Below are 17,492 nucleotides of genomic sequence, written 5' to 3'. Positions count from 1 at the left end.
AATCTGTGACCTGTGTGTATTACCCTTAAAGTATGAAGTATATCAACACTATTATTAGATTTTGAAGCTTGTTGAATTTCATGCTTCTAAAACATAGTTATAAGAGTTCTTCCAGTTCTGGAACAAGGTGGATAATATGCTTTTATTACTCCCAATAATTATAACAAAAGGCACTGGACAAAACATATACATCAACTATCAGAAGACTGTAAAAGTTGGAAGGCAGACTAAGCACCTCAGGATTCCACAGCCTAGCAGTGAGTTCCCTGGTGGCTAATTTTGTCTGTTTTAACCTCCAATGTATCCCAGCCTGGTCACCAGAGAAGCCCACGAACCATAAATGCCAACTGGCAGAGATTAAAAATAATCCCCAAAAAAGGCGTTCTTTCTACCTAACGCAGTGGGAAAAGGGCAGCCCAGCAACACAGAAACCTTTCAGCCATACCTTCCATTCTCTAGGTAAACAGAGACCCTTCTGCTACACCTTGTCAGTGGATGCTGCAGCAGCAGAGTCTGTAGGTACAACCTAGTTTTCCACCACCGTCTTGCAATAGCAGTGGTGCACTCTACTGCAAACCTGTGAGTGGAACCCTAGCTTCCTTCCATTCCTGCCTTGCAGAAACTGGTATCCCTCCTTTGCTGAGCTTGAGAGTGGGATCCTGACTTTCTTCCCCACCCTATAGTAGAAGCAGCACCCTCTCAGCCCAAGTCTATGGGGAGAGCTGTATCTTTATCCCTAACCTGCAGTAATGAGGCAGCTGAGAGTGGTGAGAACTCTATCATCTATGCCCACCGTGCAGTTACATGTAAAATAGTACTATTCCCCAACCAAGTTTGTGGGCACAGCTTTGACTTCAACCCTACCTGCAGTACTCTCCTTCCCACCCAGTGCCAGTGCCACAAAGAATGTGGAGCAGAGCCCTACCATTTGAGTAATAGACAAGTGGGGCAGAAACAATAGCACTGCAGTAGTATTAAAAAAAACTTTGTAAACTAGGTTAACATTTGGATCACGGGTTACAAAAGGGCATTCTAAATCCAAACAGATTGACTACAGGCTACAATTTTAAAGATTTAGTAGGAACGAGAGTCAAATAATACTCAAAATATCAAGGATACAGTTCAGAATTACTAATCAAAAGTTACTCTGGAAATAACAAGGAAAATCTTAAATAAAAAAGGACAATTGACAGACACCAGTAGCAACATCAAGATGACACAGATATTGTAGTTATCAGACAAGAAAAGCAACTGTCATAAAAAATGCCCCAACAAGCAATTATGAACACTCTTGAAACAAATGAAAAAAAAGGAAATATCAGAAAAGAAATAGATATTAGGAAGAACCAAATAGAAATTTTAGAACTGAAAAATATAATAACTAAAAGGAACTCACCGGATTATGGGCTCAGTAGCAGAACAGACATGACAGAGTGAAGATGAACTTGAAGTGAAGATCAGTAGAAATTATCCAAGTCAAACAACAAAGAGAAAATATGTATTTTTTAAGGTTTTTTTTTTTTTTTAAGAGAAGGTCTCGCTCTGTCATCCAGGCGGGGGTGCAGTGGTGTGATCATAGCTCACTGCAGCCTTGACCACCTGGGCTCAAGCAATCCTCCTACCTCAAGCCCGCTGAGTAGCTGGAACTACAGGCACACACCACCACAATCACCAATTTTTAAAAGTTTTTGTAGAGACAGGGTCTCACTATGTTGCCTAGGCTTGTCTCAAACCCCTGACCTTAAGCAGTTCTCCCACTTCAGCCTTTCAGAGTGCTGGAATTATAGGTGTGAGTCACCATGCTTGGCTTAGAAAATAGATTTTAAAAAGTGAACTGAGCCTCAGAGACCAGTGGGACCATGACAAAACTTTTAAGCATTTGTATTGTTGGAATCCCAAAAGAAGATAAAGAATGAGAGGCTGAAAAAATATTTGAAAAAATTAATAGCTGAAAACTCCCCAAATATGGCAAAAGCAGTCGAGAGAGAAATGATGCATTACTTACTTGGGGATCCTTTTATTTAAATGAAATACATTAAGAACAGTGTAGATATGGAAGCATCTGTATCCCCAGTTATCCAGTTCCTTTTCAGGACCTGGCTTTCACATCTGACGAATATGAAATTTTTAGCCTTGAGTTCACCTTAGCTTCTAACCTTAAGCTGATTGACAACCTTGAGGTACTACATAGAAAAAGCCTCTCAAAGTGTTATTTCATTTTTCTAAACAACAACATAGTTATGGTAAACACAGTTTACTACATGTATGCATTTTACATATATTAACATTGAAGCCTCACATGAACTCTAATAAATGTTATTATTGTTCCCATTTTACATAACTGAGGTACAGAAAATTTGAGCAGCTCACTCAAAATCACATAGCTAATAAATTCTAGACTGAAGTCTAAGTTATAAAAGTTACCCAAAACATTAAAATATTCAGGAGACAGGAGATCTTTTAAGTGGACAGTTGGTTTGCCTTATGATTGAATCACATCTCTTATGTATTCTCTAATACAGAGATAAAGAAGAATTTGGGACTTGGTTCTGAAGTCATTTGGACATTAATCATATGGAATAGTGTTGGGTCATTTGTTCAGATAGCGCAGATTGAGCTGTTTGTTCTGGAAGCCATTCTGTATTCACAAGCTGACGTTCCTTAGGGGTGATAACTTTTGGCACCATTAGCACTGGTGATGCCATCTTCCACACATATGCAGAGACCCAGCTTCACTTGACACCTAGCCTTTCTTTGTACCTGGAGGTGCTCAGTTCATATGAATTCTTTCCCTAGAGTTGCCACAGGCCTTAATTTCTTACTTCAAGTTGTCAGTGTCTACACATTTAATGAAACAATGATATTGTTTGTAAGTTTTGGCTAATTTTCCTTGTCTCTGTTAACTGTTACCGCTATATATAACTAGATCACAGCTAATAACTTTTACCAAAAGTCATGATAATGATCACCAGCATTTGTCTAGCATTTTACAACATTCAGAGCACCTGAATGCATTGGCTCATTAATTCTCATAACAATTTTGTGAGGTGAATATTAGGATCCCTTTTCTGCCAGAAACAGCAAGCAAAACTGAATGGCATTGTACGATTTTCAAATTGACTTCCTTAAGACCTGGCTATAAATCATATATTGGCCACTTGGACTGGATTTACAAGAGGTCAACATCAAGTTTTTATGAACTTAAAAACAAATAGGTTATGTTCTTTTAAAACATAAAAATGACATTTATTTTAGTTGAATTATTTAGGTATGGTTTCTCACTCTGCAGTCTAATTTAACAAAATATTTGTATTCCTCTCTACCCCATCTAAAATGTCTTTGTGCTTTTCTTGTTGAAAAATAAAGTGTCTCACAATATTAACTAGAAAATGTTTGGTTTCTGGCATCTTAGGAGTTATAACTAAGTAAAATTACAAAGCAAAAGAGTAACTTCAGTAGAGGCAGTATGTGTCTAGGTGTTAAAATTGTGGACTGACTCTAGGGGCTTCCAGATAGCTGAACATGTGGTGGTTCCTAGAGGGTGATGCACCCAGGGAGGGCTGGAACCACCACATTCCTTTCCCCATTCCTCATTCTGTACATCTTTTCAGCTATATCCTTTGTAATTAAACAGTAAACATTTTTAAAATGTGGACTCTAGAATCATCCATAGGCTTGAGTTCTGCTGCACTGTGTACTAAATGCATGGCCTTGGGTAAATTACTTATTACTTGTGTGCTTGGTTTTCTCAGGTATAATATGAGGGAAAAAAGTACCTGTTTCATAGAGCTTTGTGAGTTTAAGTGAAATAATAAATGTAAAGCACTTAGAATAGTGCCTGGCACTAGTAAGCCCTCAATAAATGTTAGCTGGTAATAGTATAGCAATAAATAATAGTTACAGCTATTTCCAGCTACTAGAGGAATTTATATATTAGTTATCATATATAGAGAGAGAGGATTACGGATAGATATAAACTTGAGCAGCACCATTTTAAGAGGGCCCTGGATACTCCTACTTTTGGAGGTCCAATTCCACTTTATATCACATATACTTAGAATACAATTATACCCCACATTAAATAAACTTTTTATGTAACTTTAGAGAAATGGGTTAATTTTTTATTGGCTATTTGACATATTTTGTGGACTTTGAATTAAACACTTACTAATTTTGATTTTTCATTGTATTCTCCTGAGATCATATAGCAATTAAATGATGAAGCATGAGCAAGAATTCTGGTCTCCTGGCTTATAACCAAATCGTTCCAAGAGAAAAGATGAGAATATTGTTTTCCCACCCAGAAGGAACTGCTGGAGTCTAGTCCACTTTAAAACCTAATTCAAGCTGGAGTGCCTTTTGCTAAAATTAACACTCCAGAATGCTCAAAACTCTGAAAATAATATTGAATGTTTCCTTTCTTTATTCTTTTCTTAGATTGTGGTTTGAATGTTCATAAGCAGTGTTCCAAGATGGTCCCAAATGACTGTAAACCAGACTTGAAGCATGTCAAAAAGGTGTACAGCTGTGACCTTACAACGCTCGTGAAAGCACACACCACTAAGCGGCCAATGGTAGTAGACATGTGCATCAGAGAGATTGAGTCTAGAGGTGAGGCATTTGCAGTGTGGGTTGCAGTGGTCTCCCTTCACTACCAGTACCAGTCCTGATGCCTTTTGGGTACCTCATTGCACAATTCGGTTGTCTTCTGTAATTTGGAGGGGAATGGTTTCATATGTCAAATGATCTCAAAGACTGAAATGAATTAATTTAACAAGTAATTAAATAGCTTGATTTCAAGGTACATTTAACCAAGTATAGCAAATATGCTTATATAAACATATATTTATAGATGATGCTTCCAGTCTGCAAAAGTTGACAGGTAAAGACAAATTCATTTTTCAGTTTTTATATTTTTATTTGGTTCAAGAAGCAAAAGTGTAAATGCTTTACTGAAACTATCTAAAGCCGAAAACAGAGCTGCATCCTAATTATTCTTTCCCACTTGGGAAAAACAGGCCTATATTTTATCTTAGTCTTCTGTTATGTAAAAGAATTTATGATGTAATTGGGGTGATGAATTATTTCCCTTAAGACTTAACATATTTGACTTAATTAGACCAAATGATGAGCCAGATGATATTCAGGTGACAATAGGTAAGAGTTAAAGAACTGTGTGTGAAATCATTTTATTTTGGGAGAAGAGTGTGAAAAGATTTCTAAACATGTATATTTTATTTCTTCTGACACATTACCTCCCAGCTTAAAGTGTGAAAAGTTAAAATCTGAAGAAAAGACATAATTCAAAGAAACTAACTAGTTTTATTTGTCAGGTCTTAATTCTGAAGGACTATACCGAGTATCAGGATTTAGTGACCTAATTGAAGATGTCAAGATGGCTTTCGACAGAGGTATGTTTTTCACAATGTTCCATAACTTAAGACAATAATACTCTTTGCTAAATTTCTTATGAGGTATTTTTTGCATTATTTTTTCTAAATCATCGATGATTATTATACCAAATTTAAAAACTTAGCTTATAATTTTTTTCTTTTTTGTGAGTTGTAATTATTAAACAGTCAAATTTCAGAGTGCAAAAGAAGTATAAAATAAAACTATGTTACCAATATTTGAGTATCCAAGGCTGGTCCATGTTCACCAAAATACAGAGCAATTACATTCGCCAAAAACGATAGAATAAAGAGTAGGATCTATACCATTACAGATCTCAGGCTTCTCAGGCTTGAGTTAACCCACCTCACCCTGCCTGTCATCCATGCCCCCCTGGCATCTTCATCACCATCTTCGATGAGCTGAGACCCAAGCCCGGACTCGTGTGTTGGGGCCAGAAAGCTGAAAGCAGCTTTAGTGGCCTTCCGTGGGGCTCCCATCCGCCACTGTAGGAGAAGGGGCCTAGTCAAAGAAAAGCTCAGTGGAGCTTAATTTTCTTAGCTAACATTTAAATTAAGATTTGCTTCCATGGTTCTCCAATTTGTCTTTGCTTTAAGGACTAGAACAAGGTGGTTCCAAAGAAGACCTGTAGCCTTGAATACAGGAAGTAAAGGAGTAAGAGTTAGTGATCTTTTAAAGAACCACTTTCCTTTGCAAGTACGTATTCCAGTTCTATCACAGAAACCTCTCCCTTTCACAGACCTCCTGTAGGCAACAGAGGCAGAAAGCAAAAATAATTAAATATTCATTACCAACCTGAGGGAAACAAGGCCAGCCCAAGTGCGTGATTAAGAGCAAAGAAAGGGAGGTGAAGTAATGGTGTATTCACTCCGAATAAGCATCAGGAAGAGCAGTCCTGAATCTCTGACAGGGTGAACGGGAAGAAGCATCTCTTTACTCTGGAAGCTCTACAGCTGAGCATGTCCATTCCCAGCCTCTGGCTACGAGTCTCAAAACTAAATTCACACTGACAAAGAAATTGAATGTTCCTATGGACCCCAGAGAACAAAGAAATGGCACAGTTTCCTCTATTGAAAATATGAGACAACCATTTTGTGACCTGAAAACACCAGTAACAGATTTTAAAATTAATGGAGAGCTCACCTTGGCTCCCTGTAGCCACACTGCTGGGGGCCAGTCTTTGGCCTCCCAAGGCCAGATCTTGCAGATGAGTGTACCAGCACTCATCTGCAAGATCTGTAGGAATGATGCAAAGGATTTTAACAAGAGTTACAGGAAGCCAGTGACTCAGATCATTAAAATCAGTTCTGTATATAAATACTGCCCAATTTCATGCATGTTCAAAGGAATAGGATATCAAATAAACAGAGCAAAATAATTTAGAATAATTAAGGATGATCACTTCTGAGAGACATAAACCTCAAGTAATGAGATCCAAGAAAGATAGGATGCGGGAATGAATTCATTTAAGAGCCAAGGTAAAAAGGCAAGTTTGGGGAAATCTTCCCCAGCTTAGTCACTGAATGGAAAGCTGACTACTCTGACGTCAGCAGCTGCCATTATACCTCTGCTACATTTTGTCCTTTGGTGGAATCACAGATACTTATGTGACAAGTACAGTGAGAGATCCATGGTCAAAGCAAATAAAATCTCATGAGCTTTACCCCAGAAGAGCCCTAGCCTGGTAGAGGAAAGAGCAGAAAGTAAAGAAACAATCAGGAAACAGATATTATAGACTGTGCTGATATGGTATAGCCCTACTTAGAATGTAGTACATAGATATCAGATTCCAGGATTTGTTTGCATTATTTCAAAACAGAAAATAAGTAAATAGATAATACAGGTGGAAGAATGTATTTGTGTATCTGTGTATATTTACTAAAAAGCAGGTTTTAAAAGAACCAGTTTAATAACAACGTACATAGGAAGCCCCGGCATGTTACTCTTTTAGGCTCCTAGCTTGTCTAAATCTATTTTCCATTGATTCGTTAACTCAAAAATATTAAGCAGCTACTATATGCCAGGCACCATATTCTTTACTTTAGATACGATGGTTAACCATGTATGCTTAGTCCTTGCACTCATGGAGGGCTCACTTTAAATAATAATCACACAGTAGCTATTGACTTTATTTTAATAAGGGCTATAAAGGAAAATATTAATAACTGGGGAGCTTAACCTGTCTGGTAGGGCAGGTGAGGCATGCTGGAGATCAGAACAGGCTCTTTCACAGAAAATTAATCATTAATATGTGACATGTAGCACACTAAACTTCATGTTAAAAACTGAAACATTGCTAATCTTTAAAATCTGATTTATATACAGATATGTCTTTCATTAAAACAGTGCTGTGAATCCAGATATTTATTTTTGTTTCTTTCAACATCCTTAAAAGATGGTGAGAAGGCAGATATTTCTGTGAACATGTATGAAGATATCAACATTATCACTGGTGCACTTAAACTGTACTTCAGGGATTTGCCAATTCCACTCATTACATATGATGCCTACCCTAAGTTTATAGAATCTGCCAGTAAGTATGAATGCATGTATTTCAAATAACCTGACAACCTCCTCTTGGTAATCACTCTTCCTGGTTTTCTGGTTAACTTGAATGCATTTTTGAAATATTTCCCCTTTGCCTCTCTCTATGGTTAATATACTCACAAGAATTTTGCATTGTTCTGTAACGTAGATTATTTTATGACTTAATACCATGAGAAGCTTCTTTGTAATGTGCTAAACCTCATTTTCCAAAATAAGGCTTATACCAGTGCTCTTTAGACGTAGGCCAATGCTTTTGTAAAATAAAATAAAAATGAATAACTGGAAAAGTAAAATTAAAAAAACAAAACCAGGCCGGTGGTGGCTAATGCCTGTAATCCCAGCCCTTTGGGAGGCTGAGGCAGGCAGATCACCTGAAGTCAGGAGTTCAAGACCAGCCTGGCCAACATGGTGAAACCCCATCTCTACTAAAAATACAAAAAATTAGCTGGGTGTGGTGGTGCATGCCTGTAATCCCAGCTACACAGGAGGTGGAGGCAGGAGAATTGCTTGAACCTGGGGCGGAGGTTGTGGTGAGCCGAGATTGCGCCACTGCACTCCAGACTGGGCAACAAGAGCAAAACTCTGTCTCAAGAAATAAAACAAAAACAAACAAAAACCCAACTATCTTTTATTAAATTCAGCAAGCATAAGATTTCTGTCAGATTGCTATATGTTTCTAAATTCTTATTCTCAGTTTCTGTACTCATATAAGTTAATGCAGACTATTAACAGTTAGCAAACTGGTGCTGGCCCACAGATCATACTTTAAAAAGCACTATTTTATATCAAGAAGTTTTTTTAAATTCTAGTTGAAATGAAAAGGAGAAAAAGCAAAGGTTTATTTGTCAAAGTTTATGCTGTAAAAATCGTACCTGTAATTCACATTTCATTTTTTAAAGAAGGGAATTCTTAATGGTTTTAAGTATTAGCATTACTGGTTTTTTTGGAAAAGATAGGCTATTTCTGTCACTTTGCTTTTCTCTCTTTAAAACCATATGTTGTCTTCATCTTTAAATGATAACATCACTTCCTTAGTAACACTAATTTGCTTTTTGACTTGGGAATTTCATGAAGTACAGTCTTTCTTTGTTCTAAATTTTAGTTTCCCTTTCAGGGCGTTTATGGAGAATTTTTGTGGTTAGTTCCATGGAGCCCTGATTTCTTGTGGGTCAGCTCAAGCTCCCATGTAGAGAACAGCCATGAGAATTACACTGAATTCTTTCAAAGCATTAGGTTAGAAAGCCTGACAAATTCTAGGTCTCTTATGGACTCAGGGCTGATCATGAAAATTTGTGTGAGGATCTCACACATCCTTGTCTCATGGGGCAGACATTTCCTCTCCAGACGGGTAAGTCTTTTTGCCACTCATCTAGAAAGCAACACACACACACACACACACACACAGAGCCTGTGAAAAGCTGCCCAGTCCACGGTGTGCTGTGATCCCCAGGACTCTGATCCCACTGAAAGTGGGTGAGTTCCCACTCTGTTGTTGCTTGGAAGTAAAACTGAAGCTTGGCTGTATGCCTAACTCCAGGGCACACGATCAGCAGAGGACAAAGCAGTGATGCAAACCCAGGTTCTGAACTCCACATACCGCCATATCTAGGAAGAAGTAAAAGCCAAGCTTCCTCTTGGATTTTGAGGCCTTTGCCCCCACAATTCCAAATGACCTCTCCTTTCCTCACACCCACCTTAGCTGCTGAAAAAAATCTCTTTTTATTGTCCTTCCAAATCATTTGTCATCACTGTGGAGTTTGTTTCTGAAACAGCCTTCCCGTCCAAAATTAGCACCCCTTATCTCACCTCTCAGAGAACTCTGGAAACCACATCATAAGAAAGAAACTTTCGGAAATCAAGGTAGAAATGTCTCCTTATAATTTCAGCTATTTGGATGTCTTGATTTATGTGACACCAAAAACCCTGGCATAATATTGATATATAATATAAATGTTTGTTGTACATGTTTGATAGCAGTATCTTGTTTGTGGAACAGTGTGTCCTTGTACACTCTCTTCTGGCAGTAGAGTAAGTTTCTTTCTTTAGATGTGCAGATACAGCCATTCTCTTAAAAGGCAGATAAGAAAGATGAGAGAAATTAACATTTATAGAGCATAGACGAGGTGCCATAGACGAGCACTTTACATCCATGATGTAATTTTAGAAAGGAAGAGATGTGATGCATTATCAGTAAATTGTGTAAGGTTACATTGCTCACTAGGGGAGGTGGCACTGGCATTCACACACATTTCCAAGGTCAGAGCCCTTGCTTAACCCACTCTGTCACACTGCCTGGCTCACTTGATAGAACAGGGAATGAGACTTACACAAGGGAAGGAAAGAAGGAAAGAACCCCTTTCAAATGAGGGACAGGGTTAAATGATCCTTCCTAATGCAGATATATTCTCCAAAATTTTTTTCTCTCTCAGCTCCTAAAAATGTCTCTGGCGTTTATTAGCATCCTTTGCCAAAAAAAAAAAAACAAAAAACAAAACAAAAAAAAAAACAGAATTTACATTAAACTTTTCTTCTACAAAAGCTGTTTGAGCTCTGCTTTTGCTACCTTCTTGGAGGAACCTGCAATTTTAAAGCTGGAAGGGAGTGACTGCAGGAAATGAAAAAAGGAAAGCAAGGGTGGAGAAGGCCAGATCATCCCATGCTACAGCTGGAAGTTCTTCCAAAGCCCCTGGAAACTCCATGATAAACCCACCTGAAGTCTGGGTTCACTAACCCCCTGTTCCTCATTCCCTCTCCCCACCAGTTAAGACATTGCTGCCCTAGAATAAAAAGACAGGTGCTTCTCACAGAGCCTCCAGTAACCCAGCATTATGGATGCTTCCTGGTCACGATGGAAACAGCACTACCAAAGTTGCGCTCCTCATGGTAATGAGGGGAGAAATCTTCCTCTGGCCAGGGATTCTGAGAGCTCTGTTCCCAGAGCATCTTAGAAAAGCTACTTGTCTCAGCGTGTAACCTTGAGTGAGTCAGATCAACTCAAATAAAACCCAGGGTTCTTGGTCCCAAGCAACTTAAAATTTCTGGAAGAGAAGCCTGGGAAGGAGAACTTGTTAGTGTTTCCTCAGCCCTGCCACTGAGCCACCCCTTTTGCTAAGTTTTAATCTTCTTGTATTCAAGTTTCTCTATGTAAAATTAACTAGACATACTGTAGAAGAGCTTTTAATTAGATCTTTATGGGCTTAGAGTCTTTATTTCCTTCTCCGACAGTGTTCACATTTTCCATATCCTTCCAGGCCATCCTCTAATGCCATCTGCTCTTCCCTGGACCTCTCAGCTGCAGACCGTCTTTCTCCTCTGATTCCCACCACCTCTAATTGGATATCTTTACTGCCTCCTTCCTTCATGCTGGAAGGTTGTAATTACGTTTTGTCTTCCTACTTCACGGGAATCCCTTTTAAAGGGAGGAGTTCTCGCTCATGTTCCTTTTCCCACAGTACCTGTGATAGTCCCTTACTTACATAATAGGTGTAATAAATATTTGTTGAATAAGTCAACTTATAATTTTATATTGAGAACTGTAGGATGTTAGAGTTTGAACATATTCTAAGGGGTCATGCAGCTAGACTCTCTTCTATAAAACATTCTTTTTGAAATATTTAGTTCCTGCAAGCTCACTCACTGCTTCCAGAGGCAGCCAGTTCACTGGTGGACAGATATAACAGTCATGAAGCCCTTCTGTGTACAACAGAAATCTGCCTATTTTTATTTAATAACTCCCTCCTATTAGCAGTGTTCTTGGCCTCACCCTTTTCCACGTGTATTTTGTATATTTGACAATTGATGGTCATTCATCTCTGAATACATTCCGTTTTGTCTATTTCTCTCTTAAATTATGCTTCTTACGGCTAAAGAGTTGTGTTCTCTAAAAAATGGTAATGGGTAATACTTTAGTAAGTGGAAGAAAAGGAGAAATGAGTTCCAGGGAAGAATGTCTGCCAATTTGATCTCAGTATATTCAGTGCATTTTGTCATTTGTTTCCAAATGTGTATCTCCAGCCTGGAGATGTAAATGTCCTCTCCCTGAACACCAGATTAATCCACAGTCAGCATGTTCATTTGAATGCCTGACAAACATCTCAAATGGAACTTTTCTCCACCAAACCTCCTCCACCCACAGTCTTTCCGATCTCAATTAACAGAGGCCTCGTCCTCGCAGCTGCCAAAGCCAAAAACTCGGATCATTCATGATTCTTCTGTTTCTCATACATCCTTCGTCAGGAATCCAATGAACTCCACCTTCAAAATATACCCAGAATCCAACAAATTCTTATCACCTTCACTGATACCCGCTGGTCCAAGCTACTGTCATTCTTCACCTGGATGTTTTTAATAATTACTGGAATGGTCTTTCTGCTTTTATTCTTTGCCTTCCACAGTCTGTTTTCCATTGGCCAGCCAGAGTACAGATAACTGAAAAATACATGTCAGATTGTGACCTTTCTTTGTTGCTAACCTTCCCATTTATCTTAGTAAATGCTAAATCCTTAAAATAGCCTGAGTCGCTTGACATGGTCAAGTGCCCTGTTGCCCTTCTGACCATACCTGCTAATATCCCCCTCTTCACTCAACTGGCAGCCACAATTGGCTCCCCGCTTTTCCTCAGACATTATAGGCATCCTCTCCCCTCAGGATCTCTGCATGGCTGCTCCTCCACCAGCGGTGTCTTTCTCCAGATCTCCACATGGCTCATTACCATTGAGGTCTATCCTGACCACACCACTCAAAATTGCAACCCCCCAAGACTTCCGATTCTTTTATCCTGCTGTATTTCCCATTGCACTTGCCTCATTCCAATCATGTAACTATAATATGTCATATTCATGGTTTATTATCAGTCACCCTCAGTAGCAAGTAAACTCGCCATGCGCAGATTTTTTTTTTGCTCGCCCGATAACACTGTCTCACAGTTCTCCCTACAGAGATTAACTGTGGAAATTAAAAGGAAACGGTAATTCTTTAATTTCCAGATTTGTGTAGTTTCAAATTAATTTATCTTATAGTAAAAACTAGAGCTGGGTGCAGTGGTTTACACCTGTAATCCCAGCACTTTGAGAGGCTGAGATCGCTTGAGCCCAGGAGTTTGAGACCAACCTGGGCAACATAGTGAGACCTCGTCTCCAAAAAAAAAAAAAGAGTAACATTTAGCTGGACGTGGTGGTGGCAACACCTACAGTGCCAGCTACTTGGAAGGCTGAGGCAGGAGGATCACTTGAGCCCAGGAAGTCAAGGCTGCAGTGAACCATCATCATGCCACTGCACTGCAGCTGGGGTGACAGAGCTGCCTCAAAAAACAAAAACCCTAACTAGTGGTTGTTATAGTAAGTGGAGTATTCTTCTTTTATTCTAGAAATTCGATGATTAAATTTCAGTATCTGAGCTGGCACCACTGTTATAAATTGGCACTTTTTAAAGGCCCCGAAGTTCAGAGACCATACATCATTTATCATGGCAAAAAGCAAATCCATTCTTCATTCAAATAAATGAGCCAGGAACTATGAGGAAATTTTGGGTAGAGATTGTAAAATGGTCAAAGTTTGTTTGAATTAAAAAGCTTCAGTCATTGTTCAGTTTCTGAAATTTATCACACCTGCTTTACCAATGCTAGGAAATTTTCACATTCATCTTACACCAATTTTTACCTGACTTCAATTCATTACCATTGAGTTGGTTTGTTTTATAAGTTGGAAACACTAGGATTTTTGGTCTTGTGTCTTGGATGTTGCATTCTGGTCAGATGTAGTCTTCATAGCATTTCAAGGCCGCCATCCTGATTAGGACTCAGCAGCATGTAGTCTCATTGAAATTACCTTGAAACCCAATTTTTTTTTTCCCCACCAGATGGAGTCTTGCTGTGTCACCTGGTCTTAGAGTGCAGTGGCACAATCTCGGCTCACTGCAACCTCTGCCTCTCAGGTTCAAGTAATTCTCCTGCCTCAGCCTCCCGAGTAGCTGGGATTACAGGCACCCGCCACCACACCTGTCTACTTTTTAGTAGAGATGGGGTTTCACCATGTTGGCCAGGCTGATCTCGAATTCCTGACCTCACGATCCACCCACCTCAGCCTCCCAAAGTGTTGGGATTACAGGCGTGAGCCACCGCACCCGGCCTAACCTAACTTTTAAAAGCACCCCATCCTTTGACATTTGAGTAGAAGCAGGAATGTACTGTGGTGCTCTTTTTGAGATTACAGAATTCCAAATATGTTGTTTTCAGTTATACAGATGACTAATGAATTGAATGCAGTCTGACCTCAAAGGAATGTGCTGGGGTTTTGTTCATTTGGAACTAAAACATTCAAATGTAGATGGTTCCCTTCAAAATTTACACCTTTGGAAGAGTCACATTTATTTCAGGGCTCCCGCCATCAGGCAAAACACTTGGAAGTGCCTTCAAAGTCTGCTGTGCATTCTTCTGAATGTCTGAGTCATAGAAAATGTTTGCATTTTGAAGGTAGATTTGATTTTTCTATATAAAACAAAGTAATTTAAAATTAAACATAATGAATAAAGCAAGTAAATGTTGGATGGTACATGTTTTGGTTTCAAAAGAAAAAAGTATGAATATCAATTAATAAGACTCTCCTGGGGTCAGAGTGGGTAATGGATTGACATGGTTAGTATACCATTGCTGAAAATGGATATTTTAAGCAGCATACCATCCCGTAAGTATTATTCTAAGGTCACTTCATTTGCATGTATAAGTTTTTATCTGTGTCGACATGTCTGAATTTTTTGTAGTTACATCCTGTATTCAATGTCCAATTTCTGAAGTTGTCAGACTCCAAGACACTCAAGTGACAAAATTAGATGTTCCCTCCATCCCCAAAAGTCCAAGTAAATAGTGTTGCCACATTGAAACTAAGAGCCTTCGGAAATCTGGACTTGAACCTTAAAAATAATTTCCGAAGCTGTTGGACAAGGAATTATGAGAAAGCATTTCTTACCAGTTTCAGAGGATTATCACAAGAATAGAATTCAGTGAACCATTTCTATCAGTTTTGTGTTAATGCTTTTCTTCTTGGTATTCAACTTGCCATTTTAGAAATTATGGATCCTGATGAGCAATTGGAAACCCTTCATGAAGCACTGAAACTACTGCCACCTGCTCACTGCGAAACCCTCCGGTACCTCATGGCACATCTAAAGAGGCAAGTTACAGACTTTGAGTCTTATACTTGTATTGCATCCAAATTTTAAGAACAAAATGAAATGAAGGGTGAAAGAAAGGACAAATGATCTATTGAATGAATAAATGCACAGCTATATTGTCTTTTGCGAAATTGTACTAGTTGAGAAGGAATGCTAAAAATATTTTACACTACAATGCTGAGTGCAGACTTGATTGTGTTATAAATGGATTTGCAGTTTCAGTATATGTTTGCAGATATGCTAGAAATACCAATATTCTGCCAAGGACGTGCACTAATTTTTGTGGAGAGAGTTGTGGCTGCAGAGACCTTTGCATAATAAAGCAAGAAGAAAGCAACTTAGAACTTGCAAGGCAGCTCACTTTTCCTGTCTTATTGCTCCAAAAAAAGCACTTCAAACTTGGTGATGGGATTTTTTGATTGTTGAATTAATGTTGCCAATACTGCAAACTGATGTAAAAAGTGGTGCAGTAAAGAAGTAAGGGATAAAGGGAGGAAACAAAAAGTATTTCAGTTAGTTGTGGTTTGATGTTTTCAGGCCATTGATAGTCATGCAGCTTTACTCCCTTACTCGGTCACCCTTGGTCTCTATCAGTTGAAGCAAAGGTTTCCAGATTATATGACCAAGTTTTGGTAGTTTTAGGTTTTCAAAATTTAAAACCAATCAGAAACAAAAATACATTTGTGGCCAAAGGCATGAGTTATACAAAAATGATATTTTAGTCACTCATGAATGTTTAAATTTTTCCTCTCATTTAAAACTTTTGTTTAATGTGCTTACAACTTCACTTATAAATTCAGGTTTGCTTCCTATTGGGATGTAATTAAGTGTTCCACACTAAAACAAAGGACTAACTCTCAAATGATATTCTCTGTGCTACTGTGCAGTGGTAAAAAGCATATAAACACATACCCTCCCTGACAATGCTGCCTACCCATAGCCATTGCTTATTACTGTCGCTGCTGTTCTCTCCCTAGACACTTATTCAACTGTCTACTTGCAAAACTACTCTATAGCAAAGACAGCCAGAGTGAAGGGAGAGTGGGTGGATTAAATCAAGGTGACCCAGTTCCTTCTCAGCTATTTGCAAATGTAGGTTTAGAACTATGGGCTGTGGGCTGTGGGCTGTGGCAGGAGGATCCATAGATAGAACTGAATCCATACAGTCCAGCACATTAACATAGGCTTGAGCTTCAGTGATCACCACAAGTTTAAATTATCTCTTAACATCATTTACTTTAGGGAAAGTCAGTACTTTGATATTACAGAGAAATAACCTGTTGATAAGTAGATGCAAACTTTTATTGTGAATCTTGTTGTTTTAGTGTTCAAGCACAATGAAGAACATATGGCTTGCACAAAGTCATTTATTCCTGGTACTTGCATTTTTCAGAGTGACCCTCCACGAAAAGGAGAATCTTATGAATGCAGAGAACCTTGGAATCGTCTTTGGACCCACCCTTATGAGATCTCCAGAACTAGATGCCATGGCTGCATTGAATGATATACGATATCAGAGACTGGTGGTGGAGCTGCTTATCAAAAACGAAGACATTTTATTTTAAATTTTTAATTTGAGGGGAAAAGAAATGGTTTACAGATGAAGGAATGTTTTATAGTAATTTAATTTGCTCCTGTAGCTGCATTATTTCTTGATTAGAGGTTTGGGCATATAACCAGATTAAAGTGAAGGAACTTTCTGTTGTTTTTGTAGCACCACTCAGCTGTCTTGTAAAACAGTGAGCACACGCTTTCCGGTTCTAGTAATCCTGGGTGTTTATCACGTTCAGAGAAACTCAAGCTATTGCATGATTAGCCCCCTATCTGGCAAGGAAACCCCATACAGAAGAAACAACAAACCTGCGCCTGCACCGCCTCTGCGTCCTGGGTAGTCTGTGCTTGTAATCCAGCATGTTTCACAGAGTAAGCCTGTTGTGACTTTGCTTTTGGGGTCTATGTCATTGGTTTCTGATGCTTGTACAAACATGCACACACAAATGGATAAAACAGCACCTCTGGCTGTTGCATTACCATAGACCATATCACATGCCTACATTTTGCAAATGATTTCTGGTTTCTCTTAGTTCTTCTCTAACATAGTACTTTCTTTCCAGCAAAAGCAAAAGGTGTTTTCAGATTTGTTACTTTAATAAGTTATCCATACCAATAAAAAGTGTACAACACAGCATTTTCTGTTAAATTATTATTGGTTTTCAGTTGTAATTTTGTATTTTTTCTGGCATGCATTTATTTATTAAATTGGCCTTTAGAAATCAAAAATATTGATAGCTTACTTTTTTCTGGAAGAATATTCAGGAAAATGTGTTTGGCCATTTATTAAATACCGAGTACTTCTTCTGACCTCT

At 38.6% G+C, this 17,492-nt stretch overlaps 2 protein-coding genes across 8 annotated transcripts in view; both read left to right on the top strand.

Moving 5' to 3' along the window:
* Positions 1-17,329, top strand: part of CHN1 (chimerin 1) — a 197,951-nt gene extending 180,622 nt beyond the window's left edge. For 6 of the 7 annotated variants that reach the window (XM_007965409.3, XM_073019827.1, XM_073019829.1 and 3 more), the window contains 5 exons: positions 4,438-4,611; positions 5,334-5,411; positions 7,808-7,945; positions 15,020-15,125; positions 16,520-17,329. In XM_007965409.3, coding sequence (XP_007963600.1) covers positions 4,438-4,611; positions 5,334-5,411; positions 7,808-7,945; positions 15,020-15,125; positions 16,520-16,691 — 668 coding nt within the window. In that variant the 3' untranslated portion in view covers positions 16,692-17,329. The remainder of the gene's footprint in view (positions 1-4,437; positions 4,612-5,333; positions 5,412-7,807; positions 7,946-15,019; positions 15,126-16,519) is intronic. The other variant, XM_073019830.1, reaches the window with a different exon arrangement.
* CIRSR (corepressor of RBPJ and splicing regulator) overlaps positions 1-17,492 on the top strand; it is a 501,165-nt gene that overhangs the window by 25,938 nt on the left and 457,735 nt on the right. The gene's annotated exons all lie outside the window — the stretch shown is intronic.

The sequence above is a fragment of the Chlorocebus sabaeus genome, chromosome 10, assembly GCF_047675955.1.
Source record: "Chlorocebus sabaeus isolate Y175 chromosome 10, mChlSab1.0.hap1, whole genome shotgun sequence".
Taxonomy (NCBI): domain Eukaryota; kingdom Metazoa; phylum Chordata; class Mammalia; order Primates; family Cercopithecidae; genus Chlorocebus; species Chlorocebus sabaeus.
The sequence above is the reverse complement of the archived record's forward strand: the minus strand, read 5'-3'. Positions and strand labels throughout refer to the sequence as shown.